This window comes from Ipomoea nil, unplaced genomic scaffold (assembly GCF_001879475.1).
Source record: "Ipomoea nil cultivar Tokyo-kokei standard unplaced genomic scaffold, Asagao_1.1 scaffold2845, whole genome shotgun sequence".
Classification (NCBI taxonomy): Eukaryota; Viridiplantae; Streptophyta; class Magnoliopsida; order Solanales; family Convolvulaceae; genus Ipomoea; species Ipomoea nil.
This window is the reverse complement of record NW_017619273.1, coordinates 8,174,176-8,186,317: the sequence shown is the minus strand read 5'-3', so window position 1 is coordinate 8,186,317 and position 12,142 is coordinate 8,174,176. Positions and strand designations below refer to the sequence as shown.

The following is a 12,142-nucleotide window of genomic DNA, read 5'->3' as shown; positions in this document are numbered from 1 at the left end:
CCCGATCGATGTTCTGCCCGGCTGGCCGGTTTACGGGACGAAGAGCCAACCTCCTGCGAGCGCTTGACAGCATTCGCCTCACCTGCGTTGGCATAATCAGTGACCCTTCGGAGGGCCTCCTCATAGGTGGTCGGGGGTGGAGGATAAAATCCTGGTATAGATACCCCGCCCGGAGGGAGATGTGAAGCATGTGAGTGGCGGTCGCATCATCCATGGGCTCGACCTCCCCGACCGCCGCCTTCCACTTGATGAGGAAGTCGGTCAAGCTTTCCCCTTCGAGCTGCTTGGCCTTTTCGAGGTACATATAGGACTTCCTCACCACTTTGGAAGTAATGAACTTCCGTACAAACTTGATCGCCAGGGTCTCAAATTTGTCGATTGACCCCGGCTGCAGGGTTCGGAACCATTCTGCCGCCCGACCGGTGAGGGTTGAGTAGAAGGCCCTGCACATCACGGCGTCTGAAACGCCCTTCAGCATCATATTGCTGAAAAAATCATTCACGTGAGCCTCAGGATCTGTCCGACCGTCGTAACTCTTCTCTCCCGAGACCTTTAAGTCGAGCGGGTAAGGCTGAGCCATTACCGCTGCTGTGAAAGGCGTCTGGTGTAGGGTCGATCGGTCGGCCGGGGGTGCTGTAGGATATGCACTCCTGAGCTGCGCAACTTCAGCCTGGAGGTTGTAGAGCAATCCTCGGGTTTCGTTGAGCTCGGCGGCTTGAGCGGCTTGGGCTGTATCCCGAGCGCGTCGCCGTCGGTGAGATCTCGACCCGCTATACCCGGATGAAGCCTCGTGGCTAGCTTCCTGCATTTGTACGTCCTCTTGCCCGCGATTCGGGTCTTGGGGTCCCAAACGCTGGCGCATCTCTGGTCGGAGACGATCAAAAGCTACCGCTCGGGCAACTTCTTCAGGGTCCTCCGCTTGAACGGCCTGAGCTGGTGCCTCCATCGCATCAGCACCCCCCGACCCCAACCGCGAATGAGCCGAGCGTCGAGCCCGGGATGTGGACTGACGCTGCGGCTCTACTTGTGCGGTCGGTTGTACTGGAGGGGCGGCGGCTGGAGCTGTATAGGCAGGCGTATATGGTGGATAACCAACCGGGGAAGTGTAGCACATCGGTTGGCCTGGCCAATACCCATACGGTGGAGGTGGGACCGGGTACGGATACTGGGCGGGATACATCATCGGCTGCTGCTGGTATGGCAGACCGGGTGGTGGGTATCCCGGTTGTATGTAATTCACCGGCTGCTGGGCGGCCGGGTATGTATTTGACGGATGCGGTGGTGAGAGGTTGAGGTTGAGGTCCATTGTCTGACCCTGCTGTTGGGTAGCATAGTGGTCGGAGGAGCTCGCCGCGTCCGCCTGGTCGTCGGCAAAGTTGTTGTGTGCCCACGGATACATGTTGGTATAGAGACCGGGTGCTCGTCAAGACGTTGGTTTCTCGTACGATTCCCCACAGACGGCGCCAAAATGATACTGCTAATTATATGTAAGCAATATAAAATAACACGAGACCAATTAAAGCAAGTAAAATCTTTATTGATCACGGTAAAGGCCCTAAGTACAATCTACTTGGTTGCTCTGAGTACCGACTGAGTGCGGTCGGGATTCTCTAACAACAACCTATCGATCGTCCAAAAGTCCTCTACACTGTAGCTACTGTGGGCATTTATAGCCGCTGTGCCGGGGACAAGATTCCGGCTGCTCGGCATGTCTTCCACGTAGCCACCACGTGTCATCCTCCCGGGTGCCCTGTCTGTCGCCATGAAGAGCCGCCACGCGTCCTTTCGCGTCCTTTTTGCCAGCTCTTTCGTCGAAGGGCTACCGCTCGGTGGTCGACACCAGCGTTCGGGCAACTTCCGGCCGTTCCCGACCGGGATCTCTATGAAAAAAGCCCGACCTGCTACCTGCAAGGATCAAAAGAGAAAGACAAAGGCGAGTCGGTCGTGGCGGAGCTTATGTCGGTCGGGATATTCCCTACCAAATGTAATTTAAATTCCTACATTATTCCTACCTTATTCTTTTTCCAACGAATTGCAATTGTTTTCCTTCCTATTTCCTTCCTCCCAACCAAACACCCCATTAGCGTTTTTGAGAATGATTTCCCCAAAACACATCTATATTTTTTTAAAAAAATATTATTAAAACAATTATTATTATTATTATTATTATTATTATTATTATTATTATTATTATTATTATTATTATTATTATTATTATTATTGAAAAATAAACATCAATGCATTAAATCACGTAAAAGACAGTTCACCAAGAAAGAAGGAGGGGTATCAAACCACTCCCCACAACCTGCATCAGAAGTAGCCTCTCTAGCAACAGTGTGAGCAGCATAGTTCGCAGATCGTTTAGTAAAACAGAATTTAACATCATCAATCATCGATGCCAATTCTTTAACATCATCAATAATAAAACCAAAAGTTGAATTAAAAGTATGACTAAAAATAGAATAAAAAACGTTTTGCGAGTCCATATCCACATCCACTCCGCCCATCCCCGTATTCTTTAGCCAGCTTAGAGCCTCTCGTAGGCATATTGCTTCAGCTTCATTGATGGTGTAAGACCCATGTACAAGCATGCATGTTCTTCGCCGCCAAGAACCCTCCATGATGATCACGTAAAAGTGTAAAACCCAACCAAACCCCATAGTACCAGCTACTACATTAAGCAAAGCGTCCGTGTTCAACTTCAACCTTCCCTCTTCCGGCCGTGACCAACCTACACTTCCCCCCAGTACGGTGGCCTGCATGATTTTCATTGTTAACCTCAGACCAATTCCTCCAGAAAGAGAGAAAACGACGCACCATTAAATCAGCATCAAAAATTCCTTTCCACACACAATTATTACGGCTCTGCCAACCCCAACTCGCCACTATAAATCTTTCTAACCGTTCACCATTCAAGCTAGATAATAAGGCAAAAAACCAGTCAATAACATTACCATACATTGTTCCGTTTGCTGGAACGCCAATCAGACCCCAGAGTTTCGTCACCTCAGTACATTGTGCAAACAAGTGGAATGCACTCTCTGGTTCCCTCCTGCACATGTGACACACCAATGCACAATGAATATTCTTAGATTGTAGGGCATCTCTAGTTGGCAAAAAAAGAATATGCTAACTGCCCACAAAAGTGCTTAACTTTCGGTGACACATTAACATTCCATAAACGAGACCAAGGCCGGACATTAGTTAACTCACCCTTCAACCGCTTATAGCATGTCTTGACAGTATAAGCTCCTTTCGCATCCCAGTACCAGTACCACGAGTCCCTTATCTTCCTAACTAAGATGGGTATATTCAGAATTAACTTGGCGTCACGGTTTTCAAAAGTATTCTGAATACGATTCACATCCCACCTTGTGCCCTGGGCATTAAACAAAGAGGCCACCAGTGACTGAAAAACCTCCTCACACAGGTGTTGTTATCCACGGTCCGCTATCCGTAGGCAACGATGGATGCTTTCCTATTGTCGTTTGCAGACCATTCCCGATACTCCGCCTACAACCTACCCGGAGCACATCCTGGACCTTGATTAAATCTCTCCAAATAAAGGACGGGTTACAACCTGCATCCGCCTCAAAATATGAGCAGTTCGGGTAATATCGGGCTTTGTATACCTGCGCCACCAAAGACGTGGGGTTAGTGACTAATATCCAAGCTTGCTTCCCCAATAAAGCCAAGTTCATTTCATGAAGAGAACGGAAACCCATCCCTCCAGCCGTTTTTGGAGCTGTCAAGCCAGACCATGATCTCCATCTTAAACCCCTGCCATTCCCCACAGTTCCGGTCCACCAGTACTCATTCATCAAGGTTTCAATCTCCCTACAAATTCCTTGTGGCAAAAGGAAAACCAGCATCGCATAGCTGGGCATTGCTTGGATGACATTTTAGCATTTCAACTTCTTACCTTCGCCATAATTCTATCCTTCAGGAAACCTAGTATCTGCTTCTTCCTTTTCCCCACAAGGGATGGCAACCCCAAATACTTACTAGCCGTATTGCCCTCGGTCACCCCAAGTGAATGGGTAACCGTGCTACGTACTGATTGTGGTACATTAGCACTATAACTGACCATAGACTTCTCATAATTAATACTCTGCCCTGAGGCTCGCGAATAGATGTCCAGCACATTCTTCATACAATCAGTTTCCCGGTCATTGGCCCGTAGGAACAAAAAACACTCGTCCGCAAAGAGCAAGTGTGATATTGGCGGTGCTCTCCGGGCCACACGAATCCCGTGCAAGCTTCCCATACTCATATACTTCTCTATCAACACACTTAAGCCCTCGGCAATCAGCAAGAACAGGTAAGGTGAAAGGGGAACTCCTTGACGCAGCCCTCGCCCCGACATAATAGGACCAAGTTGATTCTGCTCATACAAAATATTGTACTTCACGGAACTATCTCCATAATCATGTCAACCCATATTCTTTCGAACCCTAGTTTCACCATTACAACCTCAAGAAAACCCCACTCTACACGGTCATATGCTTTACTCATACCGACCTTCAACGCCACAACTCCTTCCTCCCCCTGGGTTTTCTGCTGTAGGTAATGATAGGCCTCGTATGCCAGCATAATGTTATCCGTAATGAGACGGCCCGGAACAAACGCGCTCTGGGCATGTGAAACTATTCCTTCTAATAAAGATTTTAGCGTGTTAGCACAGACTTTTGCTGCGATTTTGTAGACCACATTACACAACGCTATCGGTCGTAAGTCCTTCATACTTTCTGGGATTGTTTTTTTAGGGACCAAAACAATATAAGTCTCATTAGCTCTTGTTGGGAGAGTAGTTGTTTGAAAGAAATCCATGCAAAATGAAGTTACTGCCTCCCCAACAATATCCCAATAAAATTGAAAAAAAACCCAGGCCAAGCCCATTTGGCCCTGGCGACTTATCTGGATGCATCTGGAACACGGCTTTCTTCACTTCCTCCATATTCACTGGGCGCAGAAGCAGTTGATTATCCCATGCACTGATTTTCGGCAAAATGGCATCAATAACCTCAGCCATATCCCCTTGATCTGACTCAAACAAGTTTTCAAAATAGCTCTGCATAATGTTCCTGATCTCCTCCTCCCTTTCGTACCAGTTCCCAGCATCATCCTTTAGCTTCTTAATTTTATTCCTCCTTCTCCTTGATTTCACCGAATTGTGAAAAAACTTGCTATTCAGATCGCCGCCCTTGTACCAATGTTCCTTCGCCCTTTGCTTCCAAAACAGGTGTTGCTGATGTAACAAGTGAAGGAGCTCTCGTTCAGTATTAGCATAATCCACCAAACTGCCCTCATCACGACGTGATCGCAGAATCTCCATTCTCCGTTTACAGCTCTCGATCTGACGTTGGAAATCTTTGTTATAGGTCTTCCCCCAACGCCAGATGTCCTTACCACAACATTCAATTCGCAGGAACATCCATACCCATCGTGCGCTCCCAACTATGAGCTACTATTTCGCGGCACTTGTCTTCTTTCAACCACATACTATCAAAGAGGAAGCGCTTACGTTGGACACCATTAACCGTTGCCACCGGTGTCAACATTAGAGGCCAATGGTCACTGTATGGGACAACCAAGGATGTAGCTGTTGTCCCCCCAAACAACGTGAGCCAATTATCCGAGACCAGAATCCTATCCAGCTTCTCCTCAATCATGTTGCTTGTACCTGGAGACCGTACCCAAGTGAACTGATTGCCGCTGAAAGGGAAATTTTGCAGGCCACTATCAGTGACCACATCACATAACCCATTTAGCAACCATGGTGGATGAGGGGCACGACCCCGTTTCTCTGACTGGTACATCAGGTCGTTGAAGTCGCCTATTATTACCCACGGCATAGTACTTTGGCTCGCAAGATGGCGGAGCAATTGCCAAGCTTCCCTTCTCCGTGTTCTCTCAGGGTAACCATAATACCCCGTGTAGCGCCAAACAGAGCCACCCATATCCAGGCTCAACGTAACATCAATGTAGTTGCTGCAATAAGAAATAACCTGGAGTTCCACTGTACTAGTCCACAACATTGCTAGGCCCCTACTGTGCCCAACTGCATCAACTGTAAAAACACTGTCAAAACCCAACTGCACTCGCACACTCTCCATTCTGTGTCTGTCAACGAAGGTTTCCATTAAAAAAACCACTCGTGGCCGTTTAGCGCGAACTACGTCCGCAAGAACTCGAATTGCCGTAGGGTTGCCAAGCCCCCGACAATTTCATGCCAAAATACTCATATTTCTTAGCTGGCGTTCGAAACAACACCCGCCGTCTGGCAGTTTTTTGGAACCCCATCTTCAGTCTCCATATCATTATGAGCATCCTCCCCAGATGTACTGTCCGCATCAACTCTCTTCCTCTTCGAATCTGTAGCCACATACGAAAGACCTGCCCCAGTATCTTCCGGCACATCATTCACTAACATGCCAGGCGCCTTCCATTCCTTACGGTCTACATCCAGTTCAGGCGCTACCCACCGTTGCCCTGCTGTTGGGGTATTCCTACGAGACCATGCCCTGAGCCACGACCCATAGGGTTTCTCAGCCTTGATATCCACCCCCTGTGCAATTCTTGGACAAACTCGATCACCATGCCCGATGATCCCGCAGAGAAAACAGAAAGTTGGCAGCCTTTCGTACCTGAAATCAACCAGATCCCACGATACATTATCCTTCCTTAGCTTCATCTGCTTCTTTAAAGGTCTGGTTACATCTATAGCCACACGGACTCGATAGTAAGTCCTCATTTCTCCCCCAAAATTGTTCTCATCCGTAGATGCCAGAGTCCCCAAAAACGAACCGATAGCGGAGACAACTGCATCCGAGCGTAGGCCTACCGGCAATGAATGTATCTGCACCCAAAACTCCGCATGATTCAAAGGAATAGTCTCCCGATCATCACCCGGCTCAACCTTCTGCATAATAAGCAAACTCTGTTCATATGTCCAGGAACCACCACTCATGTAACACCCCGAAATTTTGAAACTTTTAAAACTTATATAATAAAGGTAATTCCTCATTAAATCCCAAAATCAAGCATAAGAGTATGGGGTGCTATGCCACACCTGAGCTAGAGAACTCAGGTGCACAGGCTTACTAACTAGAATCCTCAAATAACGTCAATACATAGTCATGGCACGCAGGCCGAAAGGGAACTAGCTACTCTATGCCTCGGATCTCTAGCGCGCTCTGGGATCTACTCATCTGTGCCTGAAAGCCAAATATATCTGTTCAGCGAGAGATGCTGGTAACCCACTCCAACGCGTTGAAATACAATATAGATAGATATATATATATAGATATACGAAAATCATTTTGAAGCAGGAAGATATATACTTAAGAGACACTAGTTTTAAAACCGGGAATAGACTCAGCAAGTAGGGACACGCACATCAAACAATGATAAACAGTTAAGTAGAGATAGCATTATAAGGAATACGCATCTAAGGTCACAGAACACTTTTTGATTCAAACACATCACCATTCAATCATCATTCATATCACATAATCGTTGATGGCGCCACAGGACTAATCGCATGCCCCGAACATGAGGGTTAATGCTTATAGCATTAACACGGCCCCGCAGCACCCTACCTCAGTACCGTGGTATGAGGGGAGTTAATCGCAACCAACCCTTTAAGAACCGCTGACGAACTCAACGTCGGACCACGATCCGACACACCGCTGACGCGCACAGTTGGTGGATCGCGATCCCCTTTACAAGGGGGACTTACGACCCTACACACCGTTGATGCGTACAGTCGGTGGACCGTAGCGGATCAAGCCCGATACACCGCTGAGCTAGGCTCAGTCGGTAGGCGAAGATCCTCGGAGACTACGGCCCTACACACCGCTGTCCCATCACTCGGTGGATCGCAGCCAGCCGTAGCCCTACACACTGCCTGATTACTCAGGTCGGTGGACTATAGCCTTCCTCGGCTTATTGGCCCTACACACCGCCTGGGGCGTCCAGGTCGGTGGGTCATAGCACCGAGACCCATGTGGACTGCAGCCCAAGAAGTGAATCAATTCGGCCTTTAGCCAACTTCTGAGCCTTAGCTCAGGAACAATCCATTTGGCCTTCAGTCACTTCCGAACCTTTAGTCCGGGAACAATCCATTCGGCCTTCAGCCAACTTCCGAACCTCAGTCCGGGAATCACCCAATTGGTCTGTAACCAAAATGGGGGATCATGCAACACATAACACATAGGAGCACGTAATAGCATATTGGGAGAGAAAGACATATAAATAAACTCACGTGTGGTCATTCACATACTAAGAATAGTCCTAAGGGTTCATACAACTTCCACCTAGGTCAACGGGTTACCAATTCCACTAGCATGCAATTACTAAGACTCATTTAACCTACGAATGGTACCCGAAATATCAAACTAGACTCAAGCACGGCAAACGGGGTCCGTTGGGACACCATGGGGGAGCGGGGAACATCAAACGGGGAAGCCAAAGACCCGGGGTGGGGTATGGACTAGCGGGTAGCCGGTGGGTGGGGGTCACCCGCCGGCTGCTCGCCGGAGATCACTGTTCGGGCAGCGGGTTGCCGGCGGGCAGGCTTCTGCCCGGCGGTGATCTTTGGGCAGCGGGTAGGTGGCGGTTCCCCTACCCCCACCTACCCGCCCCCCACTGACTCTTTTATCATAAATTCATCCCGGGATCCGTTGTGGAACCCGAAACCATACTTAGACACTTTTAAATGCAATTAACGACATCACGTAGGCAATTATTGGATCAAAAGCAAGAATCACGTAGAACTCATCCTATTATGACTTCTAAACATAAACAACACCCGAACATGTGAATTCCCACCCAAGTATATGTCAAGAACATCATAACACAAATTCCCAATCCGACCTAGGGCTCTAATCCCACCCAAACCATTAAGATCATATTTTATCAAGAAATATCAAGATTCGTCAAGAATCATCACATCAATATCAAGAACCTCTTTTCAACATCAAGATCACCAAGATTATCAAGAATACACACAAATCATCTTATCAATCATCAAGAATATATCACAAATAACATAGAAGAATTCATCAAGACACAAGTATATAGAGGGAGGCCAAGGAAGGAGATAATAGCGAAGAAAATAGGTTTTGATGAGACATGGGTTACCTCTTAGCCTTAATTAATTTCCTTGGCTATGAAGGGTCTTTCTTTAAGATTCCTTCTTTCTTGATTTCTCCTAAGGGAATTCTTGGAACTTCTTGTGTGGTGAGAGATTATTGTGGTGTGAGCTCTAGGTGTCTCCTATGTCCCTATTTATATCTCTAAGAATCCTACTTAGGATCTAAATAGCATGGATTTAGCTAATTCTATTTCCTATGGGACTAAGGTTTGGATTTAGGGATAAGGGTCCATGGGCTTATGGTGGACCTTTCCTAATTAATTAATGAGATTTAATCCTTCTTTCCGAGTAAATAATTAATTGGTTTATGGGCCGTAACACGGGGTGTTACAACTCAGGATTCTGGCGAGATCAGTTTCGTGATAAAAACGGATGAGAAAACGCTGTGGCTGTAGCTGCTTCATGGTGACTCCCATCGCTGGCTGCCACACAGATGCCATGGTATCTTGAAAGAAAAGGAACTTGGTCTGCCTGTTTGTAACTAACCTTCCCACTGCGTAAAACCTCGTTTCTAGTTCCTCGACCTTGACTCGGACGTTCGGAACCTGCATAGACACCTCATCATCATCAACGTCAGCAAGAGTGAGGTTCGCACAGATACGCGAGAGACCATTGTCGTTGTCAAAAGCCATGAAAACTCACCCAAAAAAAAAAAAAAAACACGGCGCAAACCCTAGATGGTGAAGGGAGAAAAAACTCGCGAACGAGAGTGAGAGAGAATAAAAAACAAACTCTTATATTTTGTCAAAAATATGTATTATTATTATTATTATTATTATTATTATTATTATTATTATTATTATTATTATTATTGTTGTTGTTGTTGTTGTTGTTGTTGTTGTTGTTGTTGTTATTATTATTATTATATCAACGGTTGGTAAAAAGATATTTGAAAAAATTAGTTGTTTAAATTAACATTTAAAATGACCTAAGGGTTATTATTATATGTATACCCTTAGGTCACTATTGGAAATTATTGAATTTTCGACCACCTGAAAGTGATCTTAAATCAAGTCGAAATCAAAAAGTGGCCGGAAATAGCAACAAAGGTTTTTCCGGATACCAAAAGTGGTCAGAACAAGGCTTTCGACTTGATTTAAGATCACTTTCAGGTGGTCGGAAATTCCATAATTTCCTGTAGTGGGTTATTTTAAATGTTAATTTAAACAGCTAATTTTTTCAAATATCTTTTTACCAACCGTTGATATAATTCGCTGGTCAAATCCGCTAATATAATCCGCCAACGCTAACCGCTAACTGCTGATTGTCAAACAAGGACATTGCAAGGTAGTTTCTCACTTCAATTTGTTGTGTGATTTGAAAAATTTCTTTGTCAACAGATCCCTCAAGTAGTTAATATGATTGGCTTTATTAATTTAAATTTTTTAAATTTTTTCATGGTATTAATAAAATACTTGGTAAATAAATATATAGCATTATTTTGTATTATAACTTTGATATTTAATTTAAAAATAGTGCACAAAAAAGATAATAGACAATGTAGTGAATATAATCAATTGATGAATTTGAATATACAGAATTTTTACATTGGAGAAAAATAAAGACAATATAACTAATGAAATTATTTCTCTTAATTAATTTATTGATAATGAATAATTTTTTTAATAAAGACATTGTAGGGACAATGTAGCGAATATAATCAATTGATGAATTTGAATTTTCAATGTAAAGAATTTTTATATTGGAGAAAAATAAAGACAATATAACTAATGAAATTATTCCTCTTATTTAACTTATCGATAATGAATAAATTTTTTTTAATAAAGACATTGTAGACACATAATTCTAAATTAAAGAAATGCATATGTGTTATTTTTTGTTGTAGCTACTAAATTGTTATTTAATTTAATAAGAGTAAAATAGAGTACTAATTATGCCAACTTTGATTGAGAGAGACTCAAACCTAAGACCTTTCTTATGAAATCAATGAGTAAGTTTTTTTTTTTTGAAGGTCAACCAATGTGGTTGTATTTATAGATAAACTGAAAAATAGAGTCTGGTGGGGCATCGTCCCAGTACATAGCTGTAGTCGAATTTAAAGCTAAAGTAGCTAAAGTATGTGCTAATAAATTCTGTAGTCTAGGAACAAAATTGACTGAGCAAAAACTTAAAGTAGACATAAAATTCCTGCAACTATAGCATATCCAACATATGACCTGGACGGGGTATTCGGTGCATATAGGCAGCGTTGTAGCGTATGGCAGTCAGTATGTAGTCGTATTGAATCTTCGCCACGTCCTCTTAACCATGATAAAACCTCTTTACACGCGTATGCCTCCGCCATGAGTGGAGAAAAACAATTCAGTAGTGGGGCGCTGGAAGCAGAGACATAGTGATTGTCGGCATCTAGTAGTACCGCTCCCACCGCTGTTGAGCTGGTATCCTGGTGATAGCTTGCATCCATGTAGCATCTCCTAGGTCTTGATGTTTCCGCGGGGTGGCCGGATTGTGGCAGCGGCGGTTGATGCATGCCTTCGGCCACAACGGAGACCACCGGCTGGAGGCCAACCTGTTGTGCGGTGTGACCGGCTCCATCGACCGTGTGATGGTCCCTTGCGGCTGGTGTGGGCGTTCGGTGGTGTAGTGTGATCCACGCTTGCATAGTGGTCATAGCTGCCACAAGCACCTTCTTTGGCAACGGTAGACAGGCATCCCAAACAGCTCTGTTTCTTGCTCTCCATATATGATATAAAATAGAAGCTGCATACAATATTCCATTAGTGTCTAGAACATTTAAGAGTGCACTAAACCATTCATGGGAAAATATTTGTCACAATGTTGGGGAGTGGGAGGCTAGATTGGCTCCAAATGGATCTTGCATAATCACACGATACTAATGAATGCAAAATATTTTCATGAGCAATCACACACATGGCACACATCGAGTCCACTTCTACTCTCTTTATAATCAAATTGCTCTTAGTGGGGAGGATATCATTTAGAGCTCTCCATAGAAATGTTTTC

General features: G+C 44.9%; 1 protein-coding gene across 1 annotated transcript; it reads right to left on the bottom strand.

Annotated features, from left to right (window-relative positions):
• Window positions 1–2,234: 2,234 nt before the first annotated feature.
• Window positions 2,235–3,887, bottom strand: LOC109159926. The gene is made up of 4 exons (XM_019308038.1): window positions 3,633–3,887; window positions 3,135–3,379; window positions 2,818–3,052; window positions 2,235–2,756 (listed from the first exon to the last, which is right to left on the bottom strand). The coding sequence occupies exons 1-4, from the start codon at window positions 3,885–3,887 to the stop codon at window positions 2,235–2,237; spliced, it is 1,257 nt and encodes a 418-aa protein (XP_019163583.1).
• Window positions 3,888–12,142: the final 8,255 nt, after the last annotated feature.